The sequence below is a fragment of the Dipodomys merriami genome, unplaced genomic scaffold, assembly GCF_024711535.1.
Source record: "Dipodomys merriami isolate MVZ:Mamm:240054 unplaced genomic scaffold, mDipMer1.0.p SCAF_106, whole genome shotgun sequence".
Lineage (NCBI taxonomy): Eukaryota > Metazoa > Chordata > Mammalia > Rodentia > Heteromyidae > Dipodomys > Dipodomys merriami.
In genome coordinates, this window is record NW_027202338.1 from 1,416,882 (window position 1) to 1,441,374 (window position 24,493).

Consider the following 24,493-nt stretch of genomic DNA (forward strand, 5'->3'; position numbering starts at 1 on the left):
TTGAAAGAGCACAAGGATGAACTATCAAAAGAGATACAGGATATCAAACAAGAGTTGGATGCAAAAATAGAAGCTGCACAAACCTCAGTATGAAGTGAGATAGACACCAAAGTAGAGGTAATACATACTGAGATCAGTACTCTGAGAACCAACATTGAATCCATAAAGGGATCCATTTCCTCCATGCAAACCACAATAGAAGCCACGGTCAACAGACTGAATGAAATGGAAAGTAGAGTGTAAGATACAGAAGACAGAATACACCAACTGGACCAAAAAATGACAGATATGGAAAAATCACTCAAATTAAACCAAAGGGAAATTCAAGAGCAAGCAGATAATGCCAAGAAATTTAACCTTCGTATAATCGGAGTGGACGAAGGTGAGGAATCCCAGAGCAAGGGAATGCAACAGCTATTCAAGAAGATAATCACTGAAAAATTTCCCCACCTCAAAAAAGAACATCTTACCTACATCACAGAAGCATATAGAACACCCAACAAGCAAGATCCCAGGAGAAACACTTCTAGACACATTATAGTAAAAATAATAGACCGGAATAATAAGGAAACAATCCTGCATGCAGCAAAAATGAAGAAGGAGCTATACTACAACGGGAAAAAATTAGAATCACTGCAGATCTCTCCACACAAACAATGAATGCAAGAAAAGCCTGGGAAAGCACCATACGAGCCCTGAAAGCCAATAACTGCCAACCCAGACTGATATATCTGGCAAAGCTAGCATTTACATTCGATGGAGAACTGAAAACTTTTAATAGCAAAGAAAAACTAAATGAATACATAAACATTAAGCCAACATTACAAAGAATTCTAAGAGGGGGGACGCAACCTGAAGAAAGCAACCAGGAACTGGGACCTGCCCCAAATAGGCGTTACTCAAAGTCTAACTGAGCAAGCACAGGAGGAAAGGAAAAAAGAAAAACTTAGGAAAATGGAATGGCAGGGACAACAATGCATCTCTCTATACTTTCTCTTAATATAAATGGGCTGAATTGACCAATGAAAAGAAAATGAAATGAGGACTGGATCAGAAAACAAGACCCATCCATCTGTTGCCTGCAGGAGACCCACCTCTCAGCCAAACATACAAACAAACTCAGAGTGAAGGGGTGGAAAAGGATCTACCAATCAAATGCCCCCAGTAAGAAAGCAGGTGTAGCTATCCTGATTTCTGACAAAATAAACTTTTCATTAAAATCAGTACAGAAAGACAAGGACGGACACTACATATTAATACAGGGAACAATCCAAGAGGAGGATATTACCCTCATCAACTTATATGCCCCAAATATTGGTGCACCCAGATATGTTAAACAAATGCTCTCAAACTTACAGAATAAAATAGATCCCAATACGATAATACTAGGAGACTTTAACACACCACTCTCACCAAAGGACAGGTCTACTAACCAGAGGATTGGCAAAGAAGCTACCGAATTAAGTGAGGCCATACTTCAAGCGGAATTAACTGACATCTACCGACTATTTCACCCTAAAACAACACAGTACACATTCTTCTCAGCAGCTCATGGAACTTTCTCCAAAATAGACCATATCATAGTTCATGCAAGGAACTTAAGCAAATACAAAGGGATCGACATAATCCCCTGTATCCTATCTGACCACAGTGGAATCAAGCTGGCTCTCAATAACAAAGCATACTGCAGAAATTTCTCTAAGACATGGAAATTGAACAGCACACTCCTTAACAACGCCTGGGTAATGGAAGAGATCAGAGAAGAAATAAAGTATTTCCTACAACTCAATGAAAATGAAAACACCTCACAAAGAAACTTGTGGGACACAGCAAAAGCAGTCCTGAGGGGCAAATTTATTGCCCTCTGTGCCCACATCAAGAGAATGGAGACAGACCAAGTAAATAATCTGATGTTGCAATTAAAACAGCTAGAAAAAACAAGAAAAAATGGGACCTAAAGCTACTAGACGAAGCCAGATAACCAAATTAAGAGCAGAGATTAACCAATTAGAAAATCAGAAAATCATAACCAAAATAAACCAAACAAAAAGCTGGTTCTTTGAAAAACTAAACAAAATTGAAGGCCCGTTGGCAAAATTAATTTAAAAAAGAAGAGAGGAAACCCATATTAACAGGATTAGGGATGCCACGGGAAACATCACAACACGTACCCAAGATATCCAAACAATTCTAACAGACTATTTTCAAAAGCTATACTCTCTAAAGGAAGAAAATCGGGCAGAAATGGATGCATTTTTAGAGAAATACAAGTTGCCCAAACTGAGCAAAGAAAAAGTTAACCAATTAAAGAAGCCAATATCCTATAACGAGATACACGAAGCTATCAAAAGTCTTCCAACAAAAAAAAGCCCAGGACCAGATGGATTCACAGCAGAATTCTACAAGACCTTTAAACAAGAACTAATACCCATACTCCTCAAGCTCTTCAGAGAAACAGAGAAGGAGGGAGCTATCCCAAACTCATTCTACGAAGCCAATATCACACTCATCCCCAAACCAGGCAAAGACCCAACCAAAAAAGAGAATTACAGGCCAATTTCCTTGATGAACACAGATGCAAAGATCCTTAACAAGATTCTAGCTAACAGAATCCAGAAACACATAAAAAAAATAATACACTATAACCAGGTAGGCTTCATCCCAGAGCCACAGGGATGGTTTAACATACGTAAGTCAATAAATGTAATCCAACATATCAACAGAGCCAAGGTCAAGAATCACATGATTATCGCCACAGATGCAGAAAAGGCCTTTGATAAAATTCAACATTCATTCATGCTAAAAGCTCTGGAGAAAATAGGAATAGAAGGAACATTTCTAAAAACAATAAAAGCCACTTATGACAGACCAATAGCCAATATTATACTTAATGGGGAAAAGCTACAACCAATTCTCTTAAAATCAGGAACAAGGCAAGGATACCCACTGTCTCCACTCCTCTTCAACATAGTCCTGGAACCCTTAGCCAGGGCAATAAGGCAAGAAAAAGACATTAAAGGGATCCGCATAGGGAAAGAAGAAGTTAAACTATCCCTTTTTGCAGACGACATGATACTATACCTTCACGATCCCAAAAACTCCATCTCCAAACTCTTAGAAATCATAAATCACTTTGGCAAAATAGCAGGATACAAAATAAACCCACAAAAATCAGTTGCCTTCCTGTACACTGACAATGTACAAGAAGAGAGGGAAATAAGGGGAGCAACCCCATTCACAATAACCTCCCAAAAAATAAAATATTTAGGAATTAACCTAACCAAAGATGTAAAAGAACTATTTAATGAGAACTATAAAAAGTTAAAGAAAGAAATTGCAGAAGACACTAGGAAATGGAAAGACCTCCCATGTTCCTGGGTAGGCCGACTTAATATAGTAAAGATGGTAATACTTCCAAAACTAATATACAAATTCAACACAATTCCTATTAAAATCCCAATGACGTACATCACTGAAATACAGAAAACAGTCCAAAAATTCATATGGAACAACAAAAAACCTAGAATAGCCAAAACAATTCTAGAGGATAAAGACAATATGGGAGGGCTATCCATGCCGAACTTCAAACTCTACTACAGAGCTGTAATAACAAAGACAGCATGGTACTGGCACAAAAACAGACCTGAAGACCAATGGAACAGAATAGAAGATCCAGAAATAAATCCACAGGCCTACAGCCAGCTGATATTCAACAAAGGAGCCAAAGACATACAATGGAAAAAACACAGCCTCTTCAACCACTGGTGCTGGGAAAACTGGGCAGCCACATGCAGAAAACTAAAAGTGGACCCCAGCCTATCACCATGCACCAACATCAACTCAAAATGGATTAAAGACTTTAACATTAAACCTGAATCTCTGAAACTACTGCAGGACAGAGTAGGAGAAACACTTGAACTAATAGGCACAGGAAGGAACTTTCTGAACAGAGTCCCAGGGTCACAACAAGTTGGAGAGAGACTCGACAAATTGGACTACCTTAAAATAAAAAGCTTCTGCACAGCTAAATCTATTGCAACCAAGCTAGAAAGACAACCAACTAATTGGGAAAAAATATTTACCAGCAATATATCAGACAAGGGGTTAACATCCTGTATATACAGGGAACTCAAGAAACTAATCCCTCCCAAACCTAACAAACCAATTACTAAATGGGCAAGGGAACTAAAGAGGGACTTCTCAAATGAAGAAATAAAAATGGCAAAGAAACACATGAGGAAATGTTCATCATCCCTGGTGGTGAAGGAAATACAAATAAAGACAACCCTGAGATACCACCTTACCCCAGTCAGAATGTCCCACATCCACAAATCAGCCAATGACAAATGCTGGAGAGCATGTGGAGAAAGAGGAACCCTATTACACTGCTGGTGGGAATGTACACTTATACAACCACTTTGGAAAGCAGTCTGGAGGGTCCTTAGAAAGCTAAACATTGACCTCCTTTACGACCCAGTCATACCACTTCTAGGCATCTACCCTGAACAACAGGAAACAATATACAAGGACACGTGCACCTCCATGTTTATTGCAGCACTGTTCACAATAGCTAGGATATGGAAACAATCCAGATGCCCCACCACAGATGAATGGATCCAAAAATTGTGGTATCTATACACAATGGAATATTATGCAGCCATTAGAAATGACAAAATAATGGCATTTGCAGGGAAATGGATGGAGCTAGAAGGAATCATGTTGAGCGACGTAAGCCAAGAGCGAAGATACAAACGGTACATGGTCTCCCTGATAAGTGGATGCTAAATCCAAAATGTTAGGTGATATGACAAAACTAACAGGACTTAAGAAACAAAGAACTCCCACTCATCTGGTCGAACCACTACTAAATATCCCCATGCTGCTGATCACATATATGGTGTATAACATGTGAACACCGTTATGTTACACACTGTGCTAGACAATTTCCTCCAGGAAAGTTAGAATGAACTTGTGACTTTAAATGAGCATCATTATTCCACAATACTGTGAAATTCCGGAAATTATGTAATCACTTAATCACAATCAAAAAAAAAAAAAAAAAGAACCTCCGGGAAAGGAGGGAGGGAGGGGATGGTAGGGGGAAAACAATGGAGGGGGTAACAATGTTCAAGAGGAAGTGTACTCATTACCTGACTCATGTAACTGTAACCCTCTGTACAGGCAGGGATGGCTGGGGCAGTGTGCCTTTAGGCTTTAGCTCCTATTATTTAATGTGTCACTTTCTCGCTGAATCTCATCCCCCACCCATACATTGAAACACCCACAGCCAGGAAAGACAGGGCACACGCAGCTGGGCACACTCACAGGTTCCGGAGCTCCAGGCTGAATTCAGAGCTGGGGAGGGGAGATTTTCAAAGCTGTGTGGCTGATGACTGAGACAGGACTTGGAACCCCAGACTGAAGACAGGCCAAAGAGATAGGGATTTAGGGGATGCACAGTAGAATTGAAATCCTTAGATTGATTGGTGGTGAAGACAGGATGTATGGGTTGGGAATCTCTCTATAACAGAGACAAGATCATGAAAATCAGAAAAACATGGGCCAGTGACACACACACATAATCCTTGCTACTCATTGTACTGAGATCTGGGGGTTGCAGTTCAAAGCCAGCCAGGTCAGGAAAGTCTGTGAGACTCTTCCCTTCCATAAACTACAATAGAGTAGGAAGTGGAGCTGTGGTGGAACAGGTAGAGCACTAGCCTTGAGCAAAAAAGATTAGACAATGCACAGTCCCCGAATACAAGCCCCAGGATCAACATTTTAAAAAAAAATCTAGGAAGGAGATGCTAAGATTATAAATTATAGCTGTGGTTGTAAGGATCTCTAGGTGAAATTCTTACTTCTCCCTCCTATCTTTCTTCTTCCTCCTCTCCCTCCTCCTCCTCCTTCTTCTCTTACAAGACAAGCAGAGACCAAGCCCTGGTGGCTCATGCCACCAGGTAGCTACTCAGGAGGCTGAGATCTACGGATCACAGTTCAAAGCCAGCCCAGGCAGGAAAGAGTGAAACTCTTTTTTTTTTTTTTTTAATATTTAAGTCATTTATTGCCTTTAAGTTACAGCATCTCAGTAAACACACTGCATGAATAAGAAGGTACTTCTCAACACTGGAAGTCAGATTTTAGGTATATGGCCAGCTGTTGGGTGTCTAGGGTCACTGAAGTCAAGAATTCTGAGGACCAAAGTGTTAGTACTTACACAATTTTGTTTTTATTGATGTCTATTAAGCAAATCCCAAGGGAGGTATACATATAGTACTCATGAAACCCTCATCAGGCATGATTAAGTCAGCTCCCTTTTTGGAGCTGAAGGAAATAAAGCATTCAGCACTGGAAAGGCAGAAGAGTGGGGGTGAGGGAGTCTCCACCACCTCTACACGATGGTGTGAGAGAGCAGGAGTTGGGCACTTTCTCCTTGGCAAGGCCATTCCCGTGCAGGGGATCGGAGACAAGCAGTGGGGGCTGGGTGCTGACCAGCAAGAGCAGTTCCATGGTTATGCAGAGGCCTTTTGACCCATCTGGTATTGGATGAGCCCTCCTCCCTGGATGAGCTGGGCCACCTCATTGGTGGCGTGGCACGCAAACAGCAGCCAGTTTCGAGGTTGAACCTTATAGGCAAATCTCATGAACGTCAGAGAATAACAACAGAGCGCAAATGTCATCCGCCCGCTGATGATGTCTGGAGACTTCTTCATGTCGTTGATGGCGGCAATGGGGAGACCCCAGTTGGCTACTGGGCCCCAGAAGTGCGTGCTCATGAGGTAGTCCCGGAAATCCTTGCTCCCGACATAGTCCGCCGCTCTTTGCCCACCAGGGCCCCGGCCATGGCGGAGATGCAGCTGCTGGGCCCCGCGGTGCCGGCCCGGAAAGCAGACTCCACCTTAGAACCTCCACGGCCCGCCGCGAAGCTCCAGGGCCCGCCTCACGACGCTCGGCCACGCCTTACGGCCGCCACCTCCCATCCTATGGGAAGGCGCAGCGCTGAAATAGACGTTTCGGATTGGCTTGCACCGGCCACACACCTTCCCCACCCCTCGGCGCGACGCGGGGCGGGACCTGCTGTCGGAAACGTTCGGAGCGGGCGGGGATTGGCCGGCGGTTGCTAGGTTCTCGCGGGCGCGCGCGACGGCTCCTCCAGTCCAGTCCGGGGTGGACCTCATGCCGCTTGGGCTCTCTGGCCCGTCGCCCCGCCCGCGGGCCCCAAGGTCACCTTGGCATCCCGGCCCGCCCTGGGCGCGCCCCGCGCTGGGGTCGGAGGCGCTGGTGATGCCAGCCGAGGGACCTGAGGGGCCCGGGCCTGTTGAGGCTCAGGACGGACCCCGACGTGGTGCTGTCCACACGCAGGGCCTTTGGCACGGAGGCGCCAAGCCCCGGACCAGCGCACGCGCACGCGCACGGGAGGCAAGAGTGAAACTCTTACCTTCAGTTAACCACCAAAAAAACAGAATTAGAGTTGTGGTTCAAGTGGTAAAGCACTCACCTTGAGCTGAAGAGCTCAGGGACAGTGCCCAGGCTGAGTTCAAGCTCCACAAACAACAAAAAAGAGAGGGGGGGCCAGGGGGAGACCCACCAGCATCTGCAATCTGTCTGAGGTCCATGGGGAGGGCCAAAGTGCAGAGAACAACACACACCACAATATAGGCAAGTTACCTGTTGATTTTGGAAAGGGAGAGCAGGAGGAGCTGAGTGGTGTGGTCAGCTCCCTGCCCACCCCCAGGCCTGCGCCCTTGCTTTGCTTGTGTTTTCCTTGAATAGAAAGTGAAGATTAGAAACATCATTTCTCAGCGATACTTGAGCCATGAATTGCTGAAGAGTAATTCTCTATCTCTCCTTTGCTAAATCTTATTACCTTGCTGAATCAATTACATAGATGGAAGTTTCACAAAACCATATTCCCTGTCATGCATGCTGTATTCTATCCATCTTCCTAAAGATTGGTATATTCATACGTAAGAAAGTGTTAAGAACAATGTAAAGGAGACAATTGTTGAGTGGAAGGCCCCCCCCACACACCCTCCAACCAGGAGAGACTACACAGGCTCAGGGAGTATCATCAAAAGAAAGTCTTTAATACTGGCTGGGACTACACTGGACAGTCAGGTGCCCAAAAAGTGTAGTGCTCAGTGTGGTCTCATGGCCCCTTTTAATCCAGAAAACCACACCCCCTCTATTCACTCAGGGGAGGAAAGTAACTGAGGATTCTTTTCTACAGGTGCCAGCTTAATGTGTAGTTACAGAAGCTAAATCAATATTGTACTCAGAAAAGATGGATGTCAAATAGCCAAGTGACACACTACCAGACACTTCTCCTGGATCAACCTTGTATCAAGTTCTGCAGAACATCAACCCTGAACCCAGCAAGCTTGTTGCTCGATGATGACCCAGAATGACCTCTGCATGACTGTACAGAGGTAACTGACCTGATCTAGTCTCCCAGACTGGACTTGCCTGATGCCCCGCTGCTGGAGGCAGAGGAGGTATACATGGACAGGAGCAGTTTTATTCAAGATGGGATAAGGTATGTGAAGGCAGCAGTCTCCACAAAAGATCAAGCGGGAAGTGGTGCTGTGGTTCAAGTGGTAGAGCGCTAGCCTTGAGCTGAAGAGCTGAGGACAGCGCCCAGCCCAGAGTTCCTGGCCCATGAACCGGAAAAAAAAAAAAAAAAAAAAGATCAAACAATATGGGCTCAGTCCCTCAATCAAAGGATGTTGGCTCAAATGGCTGAAATTATCACCTTGGCACAGGCATTGAGATGGGAAAGAGACACGGCCATGAAGTATACACAGTCAGCAAGTATGCATTTGCTACTACTCACGTACCCAGAGCTATGTATCAGGAGAGGGGGGCTCCTCACCTCAGCTGGGAAGGAGATTTTGGCTTGACTAGAAGCTATTTGGATAAACTAGAAATTGGCCATTGTGCACTGGCAGGGACACCAGAAGAGAGAATCTCCTGAAGTTCAGGGGAACAGTGTGGCAGATCTGGCAGCCAGGGAGGCCCCCTAGAATTAGTGGGGCCTCTCTAGGGTCTGATAATGCTGCCAGAGCCAGATCTGCTCCTAGACCCTCCCACACATCAGAGGAGAAAGAATGGGCAGAATACTTGGACTTCAAGCTAGAAGGAACAGGTTGGCTGGTTGCCAGGCAGAGACCCGTTCTCTCAGCAGTGCTGGGAAAACAGTTGGTGACTCAACTGCACTAGACCAGGCATCAGGGAACCTCCAAACTTGCTGAGCTCATTAGGCCAAGGTCCTACATCCCTAGACTGGATTATATCATTAAGGGTGTCACACTAGCTGCCTTACCTATGCTCATGTGAGTCCTAAAGAGGGAAGAAGGGCCCCCGAAGGAATACGGTCCCGAGGCACCTCACCTGGAGAGCATTGGGAACTGGACTTTACTGAAACCAAACCTACTGTTTTTTGGATACTGATACCTCCTGGTATTCGTGGACTCTTTTTCAGGCTAGGCAGAGCTTTTCCCACCTGGACTGTAATAGTCACCAAGAAGTTACTTAAAAAATTAGTTCCTACATTTGGCCTACCAATTACTCTGGCCTGGCTTTGACAGCCAAAATATCCCAAATTATGGCAAAGGCATTAAATACCAATTGGAAATTACATTATGCCTATAAGCCACAGAGTTCAAAGCAAGTAGAGAGGATGAATAGGACCCTAATGGGAACCTTGATTCAACTGGTCTGAGAGACAGGCACAATTTGGACCCGCCTCCTTCCCTTTGCCCCCTCAGGACTACATGTATCCATACCAGGAGGGGGTTACTCCCTATGCAATCATGTTTGGAAGACCATCACCTATCCCCCGAGATGAAGAGATGTCCCCAGAGCAGAGACGAATAATCACTCTCTCAAGTCATCTCAGGACCTCCAGCCCACTTGCAAGGCTATTCACCAGGCAGTCAGAGGAGCAGACCCCCAGCCTGCGCTCGAGCCAGTCCACAGATTCCAACCAGAGGACTTGGGGTGGGTGAAAAGAGTTCCTGCTCAGACTTTAGATCCAACCTGGAAGGGATCTTATCCTATAATCCTGAGCACAGCAATGGCTGTGAGGGTAGCTGGTGTTCCCTCCTATATCCACCAGCCGCAGCTAAAGGAAGTAGCAGATGAGAAAGAAACATGGACAGTCACCCAAACTTCTGATCTACTAAAGATAAGACTATGACAAGCCCCTTAATGGTTACATTTATTTTATGGGTCAGGCAATATACAACAACCTCTGTCTCCAAACATGGGAATGGCAACTCAGAAAGACAGGCGATAGGAAACTTCTTGCAAACTACTGCTACTTCTTGTAACTACTGCTACTCAACCAATCTTTTTTTTTTTTTTTTTTTTTGATCATGGATTTGAACTCTGGGCCTGGGCACTGTCTCTCAGCTCTTCATTCATCTTAGGACTAGTGCTCTACCACTTGAGCCACAGCGCCACGTCTGGTTTTCTGGTGGTTCAATGGAGATAAGAGACTCACAGACTTTCTTGCCCACGATAGCTTTGAACCATGATCCTCATATCTCAGCCTCCTGAGTAGCTAGGATTATAGGCCTGAGCCACTGTCACCTGGCTAGTCAACTCATCTTGAAAGAGGATCTTTGCTCCATGATAAATCCTTTTGCTTACCATCAAGGCAAGTATTAGGAGGGGGCAGCTGAGGCTATGAATGTGGAAATGCGACTATAGAGAAAGTTATCAGTCTATTCAACTCTATGAGTGTCTTGCTACTGCAGGACCCTCTCACCAAGGGGAGGGCCACTGCTGCTGTGCCCACTGGATTGTGAGACAGAGGCATCGTGAAAACATGTAGATTCTTATGTCTCTGTGTTCTGGGAAAGAAAACCTACCATCTGTTGTTTGGGCAGCTGTGATCTCATGATGTCAAAGTGTTGGCCTGGAATGCTGTTAGTAACCTTGGCTGGGAGACTGGAAGGGCCCGGGCAGCCAGGCTCTATGTGACCCAGGGTCAGGATCCCGGAGAGAAGTTCACCATACAATGGAGGCTCCCACGTTGAGACTCTCAGCCTATAGGCCCTATCTCTGGTTTAGTTCTACCAGGACCCCAGAGGCCTACAGATCACAGGCATTCTCAGGCCCCTATAGTTACCGCTTGTGGACTGATCCCGATCACAGTATCCCAAGATCAGAGGCTTGTCTCTCAATGTTAAGCCTGTTAGAGAAGGTCCATCAATTCCTAACTCATTCTAGTCCAAGTCTAGGTCAAGACTGTTGATTGTGCTTAGACCTGCAACCTACTTACTACACAGAGGTTGAGACTAACCAGACCTTCACTCCTGTTAAAAATCCAATAGGTTGTAATCCCTGGAATCACCCTGGGCAGGCAACAAGGTTCCTGGACTTTGAAGGCTCCCCAGGGCGATTGTCTATGACCTAAAGAAATTTCCCTACACAGATGCCTGCTATGCTACCCTGCATACATGAAGAGTAACAAACCAACGAGATTACTATCAAGCCAGGCGCTGGTGGCTCATAGCTGTAATCCTAGGGACCAAGGAGGCTGAGATTTGAGGATCACAGTTCAAAGCCTACACGGGCAGAAAAGTCTGTGAGACTCTTATCTCCAATACAACCACCAGAAAACCAGAAGTGGTGCTGTGGCTCAAGCGGTAGAGCAGTAGCCTTGAGCTGAAGAGCTCAGGGACAGTGACCAGGCCCAGAGTTCAAGCCCCACCATGAACAAAAAAAAAAAAAAGAAAGAAAGAAAGAGATTATTATCAGACTATCTGGTTGGAATGGGTTAGCTAAGTGTGTAGCTTCTGATTTATTAGAAGGCCAAGAAGGGTGAGGTCTTCGTGTATTACTCCAAGTCATTCCTCAAGTGTAGAGCTACAGTAGGGAAGAAGGGAGAGCCTATATTCACATAAACACAGGACTGGTCCAGACTCAAAGGGCCATCCGATTCCTCATGCCTTTTTTAGTTGGAGCATGGATTGCTAAGTCAGCTGCTGTTGGCACATCTGCATTAGTCATAGCAGAAAAAACTTCAAAGAACTATGCCCTCAGAGAGATATGGATTTAGGACACTTAGAAAATTCCCTTTCCTAGCCGGGCTCTGGTGGCTCACGCCTGTAATCCTAGCTACTCAGGAGGCTGAGATCTGAGGATCACAGTTCAAAGCCAGCCCCAGCAGAAGAGACCGTGAGACTCCTATCTCCAATAAACCACCAGAAAACCGGAAGTGGCGCTGTAGCTCAAGTGGTAGAGCGCTAGCCTTGAGCTGAAGAGCTGAGGGACAGCGCCCAGGCCCAGAGTTCAAGCCCCACGACTGACAAAAAAAAAAAAGAAAATTCCCTTTCCTGACTACAAACCCAAGTAGATTCTTTAGCAGAAATGGTCCTGCAGAACCAGAACTTGACTTCATGAAACAAGATGATCTCTGTCTGGGCAGTGGGAGATTAAGCCTGTTCATGCCTGCTTATAATATTGATTTAGCTTCTGTAACGTCACCCTTGGATTGCACTTGCAGGAAAAAACCATCAGGGACTTTCTTCGCCTGAGTGAATAAGGATGGGGGCGGGTGTACTTTCTTATTTAAAAGGGGCCATAAGACCAGACTGGGCACTGCACTTTTTGGGGCACCTGACTGTCCAGTGTAGTCCCAGCCAGTATTAAAGACTTTCTTTTGACTGTACTCTCTGAGCCTGTATGGTCTCTCCTGGTGGTGGGGGGAAGGGGCTTCCCTTCAACAATTGTCTCTTCCACATTGTTCTTAACACTTTGTCATGTATGAATATACCAACCTTCAGGCAGATGATAGAATATAGCATAGATGACACAGAATATGGGTTTGTGAAACTTCGATCTGTGTAATTGATTCAGCAAGGTAATAAGATATAGTAAAAGAAAGATAGAGAGAGAATTACTCTTTAACAATTCATGGCCCAAGAATCACTGAGAAATGATGTTTCCAATCTTCACTTTCTATTCAAGAAAAAGAGAAGCAAAGCAAGGGCCCAGGCTTGGGGTTAGGCAAAGGCAGACAGGTAGCTGACCACACCACTCAACTCATCCCTCTCTCCCTTTCCAAAATCAACAAGCAACTTGCGTATATTGTTGTGTGTTTTGTTTTCTGCACTTTGGCCCTCCCCATTGACCCCAGACAGATAGCAGTTGCTGGTGCATCTCCCCCCTGCCTGTCTCCTAAGAGAAGGTGGAGGAGGAGGGAGAGGAGGAAGAGGGAGAGGAGAGAGAAGGAAGAATTTCACATAGAAATCCTTACAACACAGCTATACTCTATAATCTTAGTATATCCCTCCCTAACATTTTTTATGCTGGTCCTGGGGCTTGAACTCAGGGTCTGTGCACTATCCAAGCCTTTTTTTTTTTTTTTTTTTTTGCTTAAGGCTAGTGCTCTACCAGTTCCACCCATAGCTCCATTTCCTACTATTCAGTAGTTTATGGAAGGGAAGAGTCTCACAGACTTTCCTGACCTGGCTGGCTTTGAACCGCAACCCCCAGATCTCAGTACAATGAGTAGCAAGGATTATGTGTGTGTGTCACTGGTCCATGGCTTTCTGATTTTCATGATCCTGTCTCTGTTATAGAGAGATTCCCAACCCATACATCCTGTCCTCACCACCAATAAATCTAAGGAATTCAAGTCTACTGTGCATCCCCTAAATCTCTATCTCTTTGGCCTGTCTTCAGTCTGGGGTTCCAAGTCCTGTCTCAGGCATCAGCCACACAGCTTTGAAAATCTCCACTCCCCAGCTCTGAATTCAGCCTGGAGCTCCGGAACCTGTGAGTGTGCCCAGCAGTGTGTGCCCTGTTCTTCCTGGCTGTGGGTGTTGCAAGGTATGAGGGGGGGATGATATTGAGTGATAAAATGACACATTAACTAAATAGGAGCAAAGGCCTCCCCTTCTATCCTCAAAAACCTAAACGCACACTGCCCCAGCCATCCCTGCCTGTCGCCTCCACCGCCACCATGCTGGCCTCAGGCATGCTTCTGGCAGCCATCCTGGCCTGCCTGAGCGCCATGGTGCTGATGTCTGTCTGGAACCAGAAGTTATGGAAGAAGCTGCCTCCTGGCCCCACCCCACTGCCCCTCATTGGGAATTACCTCCAGCTGGACACGGGAGACATGTACAATGCCCTTATGAAGGTACGGCCTGGCAGGGAGAAGGGTCACTCCTGGAAGATATAGAATTTGCCTCCGTTTCACCTGGCTACATTGGCAGAATATTGGTAGGGTAAACCAGAGGGTTAGCCAGAGTTTGGCAGATTGAGTGGATGAATGCAAGCCAGGAACAACCAGATCTTTGGATGTTCCATTCCTTGATTATCAACATCAGATTGAGTGGGGCACCATTTATTTGATCTCATGCCTGTGTCATCCTAGCCACTCACAAGGCTGAGATCTGAGGATTGCAGTTCAAAGCAGCCCAAGCAGGAAAGTCCATAAGACTCTTTATCTCCAGTGAACCACCAAGAAAGCCAGAAGTAGAACCATGGTTCAAGTGGTAGAGCACCAACCTTGAGAGAAAAAAAGGCAAGAAAGATGGGGCTGGAGGCATGGCTCCATTGGTAGGGGGCTAGCTAATAAATAAATGCATCAAGTACCCAGTTTGAGTCCCAGTCTCAGACCAAAAAAAGAAAAAAAAGAACGAGTGAGAGAAAGAAACAAAGAAAAGAAGGAAGGAAGGAAGGACGGAGAAAGAAGAGGAAGAAAGAGAGAAAAAGAAAAAGACAGAGAGGGACGGAGGGAGAGAGAGACAGAGAAAGAAAGACAAAGAAAGAAAGAAAGACAGAAAGAAAGAAAGAGAAAGAAAAGGAAGAAAGCCAAGCAAGGACATGAGGCGTTGAGTTCAAGGTCCAGTAGCAGCATGCATGCGTGCATGCACACACAGGACATAGGTCAGAACTGACTTCTGGGGGGACACGGTCTATCAGCCAAAGCGATCTCCACTCCCTTCATTCCCCTTCAGATCGGCGAGCACTATGGCCCCGTGTTCACCATCCACCTGGGGATCCGACGGGTCGTGGTGCTGTGTGGGTATCAAACTGTGAAGGAGGCGCTGGTGGATCAGGCAGAGGAATTCAGCGGGCGAGGCCAGCAGGCCACTTTTAACATGCTCTTCGACGACTACGGTGAGGGAGCCATCACTGGTGGACAGTGTAGCCAGAGCCTCCTAATGGCCTCGTTTTGCCCTGTTCTCCGCTGGTGTCTCTCTGTCCATCTCTGTGCCCATCCAAGGTCTTCTTGTGCATCCCATTTTCTTCCTGTCTCTACCTCTGTCTCTTTCTCTCATACTGGGTATCTTTTCTTTCTTAGAAACTCTTGAGAAACCATGTCAGTTCTGGTAGCTCATGCCTGCAGTCTGAGCTACTGGGTTTCAGAATCACAGTCCAAAGCCAACCAAATCCAACATTGTTATCTCCAATGAAACAGAAAAAACAAATCAAACCAGAAATGGAGCTGTGACTCAAGTAGTAAAGCAATAGTTGTGAATGGATAAAGCTGATAGGACTCAGGCCCTAAGTTTGAGCTGAGAAGTGGCACAAAATATTTAAAAATAAGAAGAAGAGGAAGAAGAAGCAGAGGAAGGAAGAGGAGGAGGAGGAGGAAGAGGAGGAGAAAAAAGAGGAGGAGGAGGGGAGGAGGAGGAGGAGGAGGAGGAGGAGGAGAAGAAAGAGGAGGAGGAGGAGGAGGAGGAAAGAACTTTTTGAGAGCCTCCCTATTGGAATCTAGCTTTTTCCTCCTTTTCCTCATGATTTTGTGTTTTGGTCATGCTCAGATTCTCTATTTCCCCAAAATTCTTTGTCTCTTCACCCTTTTCTCCTCCTGAATCTCATGCAAGATCATCTTGAATGTTCCCATACTTGGATTTCCCAGAAACAACCTCTCCTCTTCCCAGACCTTGTCTGGGTTCTCTTCCCTGATTTCTGCTTCTTGTCCAACTCAGTATGGAAAATGTCACACACTTTGTACCCGTGCCAGATCTCGACCATCTTAGCCCCTTCTTTCCCTCTTGCCTTCCTTCTTCCCTTCCCTTTCTGCACTGGAGTAGCTCTGAATCTCTCTTACTACTTCTGTCTCACTTCCTGCCTTCCTCCTCCTCCTCCTCCTTCTTCAGCTCTCTCTGTCTCTGTCTCTGTCTCTGTCTCTGTCTCTGTCTCTCTCTCTCTTTCGTGTGTGTGTGTGTGTGTGTGTGTGTGTGTGTGTGTGTGTGTGTGCAGGTACTGGTGCTTGAACTCAGGGCCTGGGTGCTGTCCCTCAGGTTGTTTTGTTTTTCCACTCAGAGATGGCACTCTAACACTTGCGCCACAGCTCCACGCTAGCTTTTTGCTGGTATATTGGACAAAATAGTCTCACAGGCTTTCCTGCCCAAGCTGGCTTTGAACCACAATCCTCAGATCTCAGCCTCCTGAGTATCCAGGATCCTGGTGCTGAGCCACTGGCGCCCAGCCTTCTAGCTTGCCTTTCCATGTCTCTCTTCTTTTTGACTTCTCCCCACTCAGGCACTTTTTCTGTGTGGGTCTGAGACTGGCTCTACATTTTTAACTCTTCTTTGTGCTCTTTTCTTCTCCCCTCTCTTCCTGTCTCTTCCTCTCCCCTCCTCTCCTCTCTCTTCTTTTGTCTCCCCTTCCCTATCTTTCTCCATCCTCCCTTTCCCTCCTCCCCTTCTTCCTCCCCCTCTTCTTCCTCTGTCTCCCTCCCCCCCACCTTTGTCCCTCTTCCTCTCAGGCCCCCTCACCCAGGGGGTGGGTAGCCCCCCATGCCCCCCCAGTCCCCCCTCCCCCGTGACCCCCACACACACCTCCTCTTCCAGGCGTGGCACTGAGCAACGGGGAGCGCGCCAAGCAGATGCGACGCTTCGCCATGTCCACGCTGCGGGACTTTGGCGTGGGCAAGCGCGGCATCGAGGAGCGCATCCAGGAGGAGGCAGGCTTCCTCATCAAGACCTTGCGGGGTACCCAAGGTGAGCCACGGCCGGGGCAAGGTAGGTCCCCTGACTTGTTGGACGAAAGGGAAAGAAAACATTGTGACTGCGCATATGGGGCTCACAGCCAGGCCTGGGCTGCACTGGGAGGCCTGGAACTCGGGGTCAGAAGTTTGGTGGTCCTCAAATGCTCGACTGACACAGCCCACCAAGGTGACTTTTTTTTTCTTTTGTCAGTCGTGTGGCTTGAACTCTGGGCCTGTGTGCTGTCCCTCAGCTCTTCAGCTCAAGGCAAGCACTCTACCACTTGAGTCACAGCGCCACTTCTAGTTTTTTGAGTGGTGTATTGCAGATAAGGGTCTCATGGACTTTCCTGCCCAGGCTGGCTTTGAACCATAATCCTCAGATCTCAGCCTCCTGAGTAGGTAGGATGACAGGCGTGAGCCACCAATGCCCTCCTGGCTTCAAGTTGACTGTTCTCATCTTTCCTTAACCCTGCCCACCCCTCCAGGTGCCTTTGTTGACCCTACCTACTACCTGAGGCAAACTGTCTCCAATGTCATCAGCTCCGTGGTGTTTGGGGACCGCTTTGACTATGAGGACAAAGAGTTCCGGTCCCTGCTAAAGATGATGATGATGATCAACGCATTTGCAGCTTCTCCTGTGGGCCAGGTGACCAGTGCCCGCTCCGCCTACTGTATGCACCACCATGCCTGTCTAATGGCCTGAACTCAGGGCCTGGGCACAGTTCTTGAGCTTTTTCACTCAAGGTAGTGCTCTACCACTTGAACCACAGCACCACTTCTGGCTTTTCAGTGATTCATTGGAGATACCAGTCTCACAGTCTTTCCTGCCCTGGGCTGGCTTTGAACCACAAGTCTTCAGATCTCAGCCTTCTGAGTAGCTGGGATGCCAGGCATGAGCCACCATCACCCATTTTAATTGTCTTTCTTTCATATCTCCTCTTCTTCCCACCCTCCAGATCTATGACATGTTCTATTCCATCATGAAACACTTTCCAGGGCCACAGAGAAAGATCGTTAAAAGCATTCAGGGGCTAGAGGACTTCATAATCAAGAAGGTGGAACAGAACCAGCGCACCCTGGACCCCAACTCCCCACGAGACTTCATCGACTCCTTCCTCATCCGTATGCAGGAGGTACTGCCAGTAGCATCCCCTGGGGGTGGGGGAGCAGGGAGAACTAGGAAAAAGGAAGCCAAGAAGAAGGAAATCAGGCTAGGGAGTGTAGAGGAGAAAGGCCCAATCAAATGTGGACTTGTGCTAATCATCCTCAACGTCCCTCTCATAATTAAACATCCTGGTTCCAGGTGCCACTGACTCACACCTGTCATCCTAGCCACTCAGGAGGCTGAGATCTGGGGATCATGGTGCAAAGCTAGTCTGGGCAGGAAAGTCTGTGAGATTTTTATCTCCAATGAACGACCAAAAAGCCAGAAGTAAAGCTGCAGCTTAAGTGGTAGAGCACCAGCCTTGAGCAAAACCACTAAAGGATCATGCCCAAGCTCTGAGATAAAGCCCCAGTATCTACACACACACACACACACACACACACACACACACACACACACACACACCACTTTCATCTACTAAGACCTGACTATAGGACATGGGCAAGCAAACCCTCACAAGAACCATGTGTACAAGACACCACCGTGTGCATGGTGTTATTTTAGCTTGCTTGTTTTCTTTCTTTCTTTCTTTCTGTCTTTCTTTCTTTCTGTCTTTCTTTCTTTCTTTCTTTCTTTCTTTCTTTCTTTCTTTCTTTCTTTCTTTCTTTCTTCCTTCCTTCCTTCTTTCTTTCTTTTGTATGTGTGAGTTGCCATACTGAGGCTTGAACTCTGGGCCTGGATGCTCTCCAACATTTCCACTCAAAGCTAGTGTCCTGCCACTTGTGCCATAGCTCCACTTCCGGCTTTCATTGATTATTTTTTGCTGATTCAGTGGAGATAAGAGTTTTATTAATAGTACTTTCCTTGCCTGGGCTGGCTTGGAACTGAGACCCTCCAGATCACAGCCTCCTGAGTAGGTAGATGACAGATGTGAGCCACAGCACCTGGCCTCATGTTAGCTCTTGACCCCAGTTTTACAGAGGAAGAATGTACAGCCCAGAGACGCGAATGCCTTCCCTAGGCACACACGGAGGAGAGCGTGAACCCTCGCTCCTCCCAACTCTATGGCTCTAAGCCTTTTAGGCTCCATTCTGTCTTCTATTTCTTGATATCAGATACACCTGGGGGGCCAGGTGGCCTGGCGTTACAGGTGACCTGACATGGGAGGCTCACACCCTAATCTGTATGACAGTCTCCCATCTGGGAACAAAACAAAAGTTGAGGATTTATGAAATCTGATGGCTAAAGGATTTGGAAACGTTTTAAGGTACTTAAAGGAGTCAGATGCTATCACTGAAAGTTCTGTCTCAGAGAATGTGTCTCTATATCACCCTCACGGTGACATACCTGCCCTTCTTTTACCTAGGCCCTCCCTTGCTTCCTAAATACTCTGACCATTTAGAGTAACAACAGCCAGGCATCAGTGGCTCATGCCTATAATTTCAGCTACTCAGGAGGCTGTTTCAAGGGTCATGGTTCAAAACCAGAAGGGGCAGGAAAAGCTGTGAGACTTTTATCTCCAGTTAACCAACAAAACAGAACAGAATAGAACTGGAGCTGTGGAGCATTAACCTCTGAGCACAAAAGCTCAAGGTCAATGCTCAGGCCCTGAATTCAAACCCTAGGACTGGCACAAAAACAACTGACCAGGAAAAAAAAAAGAGTAACAACCAAAAGACAAAGGACAGATATTTGGGGTTTGTTTGTTTGTTTTTGTCAGTGGTGGGGCTTGAGCTTGGGCCTGGGTGCTGTCCCTGAGCTCTTCAGCTCAAGGCAAGCGCTTTACCAATTGAGCCACAGCACCATTTCCAGTGTTCGATGATTAATTGGAGATAAGGGTCTCACAGACTTTCCTGACCAGGCTGGCTGTGAACCGTGATCCTCAGATCTAAGCCTCCTGAGTAGCCAGGATTACAGGTGTAAGCCACCAGCACCTGGCAGGACAGGTAGCTTGAGCTTGGCAGAAAAGCACAGCCAGGAGCCAGGACAGTGGAGCAAGCCTGGCAGATCTAGAATTCATCTTTCTAAGGATCATGGTTCAAAGCCAGCCCAAGTAGGAAAGTCCATGAAACTCCATGAAACTCTGATCTCCAATGAACCACCAAAAAAACCAGAAGTGGAGTTGTGACTCAAGTGATCGAGTACAGGCACTGAGCAAAAAAAAAATCAGGGACAGTGGCCAGGCCCCAGGACACACACACACACACACACACACACACACACACACACACACACACACACACACACACACACACACACACACACACACACACACACACCATCAGAATGAACCCAAGATAGCAGTTGATAGACAGATTCAAGTTGAGGCCTCTCTTCCTCCAGGAGAAGAAGAAAAACCCCAACACAGAGTTCTCTATGAAGAACCTGGTTGTGACAGCACTGAGTCTCTTCGTTGCAGGCTCAGAAACAGTCAGCAACACGCTCTATTATGGCTTCCTGCTGCTCCTGAAACATCCAGAGGTGGAGGGTAAGGCTGAAGGACAACAGGAAGCCGGGGACTCCTTCCTTAGGACCTCCAAACTTCTCTGACACCCGGGCATGCCCACAAGCATTGATCCTCAGACATGCCCTGCTTTGCATAGTTGGGGATTGTAAGTTGTCAAAATGGCACACGTTTCTGGTCAATCAGAGATCTAGGTTGAAAATCAAATATGAAGCCAGGTGCTGGTGGCTCATGTGTGTAATCCCAGCTTACTCAGGAGGCTGAGATCTGAGGATCATGATTTGAAGCCAGCCCAGGCAGGACAGTGTGAGACTCTTTATCTTCAGTGTACCACCCAAAAGCCAAAATTGGTGCTGTGGCTCAAGCGGTAGGGTGCTCTTTGGACTGTCGTCCTTGCACCCCTAAACACACACCCCTTCTGCCTCAGCCAAAGTCCATGAAGAGATTGACCGGGTGATCGGAAGGAACCGGCAGCCTCAGTTCGAGGACCGCCACAAGCTGCCCTACACAGAGGCAGTGATCTACGAAATCCAGAGATTCGCCAGCCTTGCCCCCATGGGCATCCCTCGCCGGGTCACCAAGGACACCAGATTCCGAGGCTTCTTCCTCCCTAAGGTGCACACCTCCCCACTCCCCAGGACCCCAGAACGAATTTCCACCCACAGCTTTTAAACGCTCACTCAATTTTCTCACCCAACAATTCCTGACCCTCCATGTCACCCCAGAGGTCGCTCTCAGACTCATCCTGCTATTCTCTCCCCCCCCCCCCACTCTGCCATCCGAATGTCTCAAGTGGATTTGACCCACTGGTTCCCAGCTCCCTGTCTCGAGACAGGTAACCCTCCTAGTCCAGTCCCCCTCAAAAAAAATTCCTACCTTGAAAGATACCAGCTGCAACTGGGTGCCAGGGCTCACCTCTGTAATCCCAGCTACTCAGGAGGCCAAGATCTGAGGATGGCGGTTCCAAGCCATCCAGGGCTGGAACACCCATGAGACTCGGATCTCCACTTAACCAGCAAATAGCCAGAAGTGGAGCTGTGGCTCAAAGTGGTAGAGCATTCGCCTTGAGCACAAAACCTCAGAGACAGCACCTAGGCCCTGAGTTCAAGCCTCAGTACTGGCATCAAAAGAAAAGCCAAGACTGGGCATTGGTGGTTCATGTCTATAATCCCAGCTACTCAGGAAGCTGAGATCTGAGGATCATGGTTCAAAGCCAGACCAGGCAGGAAAGTCCATAAGACTATTACCTCCAATGCATCACCAGAAAACCAGAAGTGGAGCTGTGGCTCAAATGGTAGAAGTCTAACCTTGTGTGAAAAAGTGCAGGGACAGTGCCCAGTCTCTGAGCTCAGGCCCCAGGACCAGTGCACCTGTGAACACACACACACACACACACACACACACACACACACACACACACACACACACACACACACACACACAGCATGTGCCAGTGAGGCTCCAGACCCTCTGCTTCAGGAGATCCAGACCTAATATTTCCCATGCCTCAAGGACATAGTGATCCTGCTCCTCCAAGTTCCCTCCCTCATGGACCCCCCGCCCAGCTCCACTGGCTGCTTCTGTTTCTCTTCACCTGGGTCTCTGCAACTTCCCACCCTCCCACCATCTCTAGTAGAGTCTCTGCCTTGAGCACACTAATCGTTTAATCTTCCTAATCAAATCTCCCTTTCTCTTCCTCCTCCTCTTCTTCCTCCTTTTTTCAGGGTACTGAAGTGTTCCCCATGCTGGGCTCTGTGCTGAATGACCCTAAGTTCTTCCCCAACCCTAGAGATTTCAACCCTCACCACTTCCTGGATGACAAGGGACAGTTGAAGAAGAGTGAGGCTTTTATCCCCTTTTCCATCGGTGAGTGTCCAGTGTTTGCCACCAGGCCATGGCTCACAGCAAAGGGGTCAACTGTATAGGCCAGCCCCTCTCTGAGCTACGGCCTCATTAATACCTTTCTCCGGCTTGGAAGTTCCTTTTGCAGCCAACTAGGAGAATCACAAATAAGTGTAAAGTGCCAAGCATTTATATCCAGGACAAAAGTAATGTGCAAACCCCTTTCAGAGATGGGCAGGGTTGGGGGGAGGGATCAAGGGTCAGTTAGTCAGGCTGGGAAGGTGGCTCAGTGGTAGAGTGCTTGCCTTGCATGCATGAGGCCCTGGGTTCGATTCCTCAGCACCACATAAGCAAAAAGAAAACAGCCGGAAGTGGCGCTGTGGCTCAAGTGGTACAACACTAGCCTTGAGCTGAAGAGCTGAGGGACAGTGCCCAGGCCCAGAGTTCAGGCCCCACGACTGGACAAAAAAAACAAAACAAAACAAAAAGGGTCAGTTAGTCATCAGTCTTTCCAAAGAAACAACCAATTCTTCCAGCCCTTAGAAAGGGGATGGGATCTGGGTGCTGATGGCTCACACTGGTCACCCCAACTCCTCAGGAGGCTGAGATCTGAGGATCGTGGTTCAAAGCCAGCTGGAGGAGGAAAGTCCATAAGACTCTTATCTCCAATGAACCACTGAGAGCCAGAAGTAAAGGTGTGGCTCATGTGGTAGATTGCGAGATTTGAGAGGGGAAAAAAAAGCTAAGTTAAAGTACCAAGGTTCTGAGTTCAAGATGCAGGAATGACACAAGAGAAAAGAAAGAAAGAGAAGGGGTGAGGGAGGGAGCAAGGGAGGGAGAGTGCATGCCTAGCATGCAGGAAGCCCTGGGTTTGAGTCCTCAGCACCACATACACAGCAAAGGCCAGAAGTGACACTGTGGCTCAAGTGGTAGAGTACTAGCCTTAAGCAAAAGAAGCTCAGGGACAGTGCCCAGGCCCAGAGTTCAAGTTCCAAGACTGGCAAACAAACAAAAAAAAAGGACAAGAAGAGAAGAGAGAGGGAGGGAGGGAGAGAAAGAGGGAAGAAAAGGAAGGAAGGAAGAAAAAGAAGGAAGGAAGGAGAGAGGGAGGGAGGGAGGGACATGCTAGCACAATGGTCTTATTTGAGTGTATTTTGGATACAGGTGTCTAGATTTCCCATTGCTCCAGCTTGGCATGGACCACCCCATCTCTTATATGAGGGACTCTGGGCTCAGAGAGACTTAGAACCTTCGTGGAAAGTCTCTCCGAGACTTAGAGCCCCCTCCCCTCCCCTATGGAATGCAGCTGGAGGCTCCATATTGAAACTAGGCCCCAGGGAGTTGCCTTCACCCCTGCTCTCCTCCCTCTTCTCCTCTGCAGGAAAGCGGTACTGCCTGGGAGAAGGCCTGGCTAAAATGGAGCTCTTTCTCTTCCTCACCACCATTTTGCAGAACTTCCACTTCAAGTCCCCAAAGGCTCCCCAGGACATCACAGTGGACCCTGATTCCTTAGGCTTTACCAGAATCGTACCGAAATACACCTTGGGTTTTCTGCCTCTCTGAGCCAGGCTTGTGCCCAGGAAGGAAGTGTGGGTGGGGCTGGGGGGAAATAGAGGGCAGAGAGTGGACCAGATGCATAGGAGAGGAAGAAAGAATAAGAGTGAGAAGGGGAGGGATAAATGAGAACGCTGGAAGAGATGACCTTGATCTAGGTATATTTTATTCATAAACTGCTTTGTCACATGGCAACTCCTTTGTACAACTACTTAAAGATAATTTTTAAAGAGTAAAGAATAAAAAGAAAACATACCTTGAAAAGGAACAGAAGAGGGAGAATGTATTCTATTGAGGAAGAATATCAATAATTATAGATAGTAATAATAATAAATAATACTAACAATAGATACAAGAAGCTACTAATAATATTATTAGATATTTTTCATCATGCCATTCAGCTCTATGCTACAAATAGCTTATGATCCTCTCACTTGAGTGTTTGCAACCCATGCGAAGTGTTCCAGCCTGCTTTAAAAGAAACAAAGCTGCCAGGCGCTGATGGCTCACACCTGTCATCCTGGCTACTCAGGAAGCTGAGATCCGAGGATCACAGTTCAAAGGCAGCCCT

At 47.1% G+C, this 24,493-nt stretch overlaps 1 protein-coding gene and 1 pseudogene across 1 annotated transcript; one reads left to right on the top strand and one right to left on the bottom strand.

Annotated features, from left to right (window-relative positions):
- Positions 1-6,031: 6,031 nt before the first annotated feature.
- On the bottom strand, positions 6,032-6,844 carry LOC138811728 (mitochondrial pyruvate carrier 1 pseudogene; annotated as a pseudogene).
- A 7,129-nt stretch (positions 6,845-13,973) lies between these two features.
- On the top strand, positions 13,974-24,173 carry LOC138812924 (cytochrome P450 2A3-like). Its single transcript, XM_070001201.1, has 9 exons — positions 13,974-14,152; positions 14,976-15,138; positions 16,821-16,970; positions 17,443-17,603; positions 17,914-18,090; positions 20,406-20,550; positions 20,954-21,141; positions 22,251-22,392; positions 23,750-24,173. Exons 1-9 carry the CDS (start codon positions 13,976-13,978, stop codon positions 23,929-23,931), a joined length of 1,485 nt encoding a protein of 494 aa, XP_069857302.1. The 5' UTR covers positions 13,974-13,975; the 3' UTR covers positions 23,932-24,173.
- Positions 24,174-24,493: the final 320 nt, after the last annotated feature.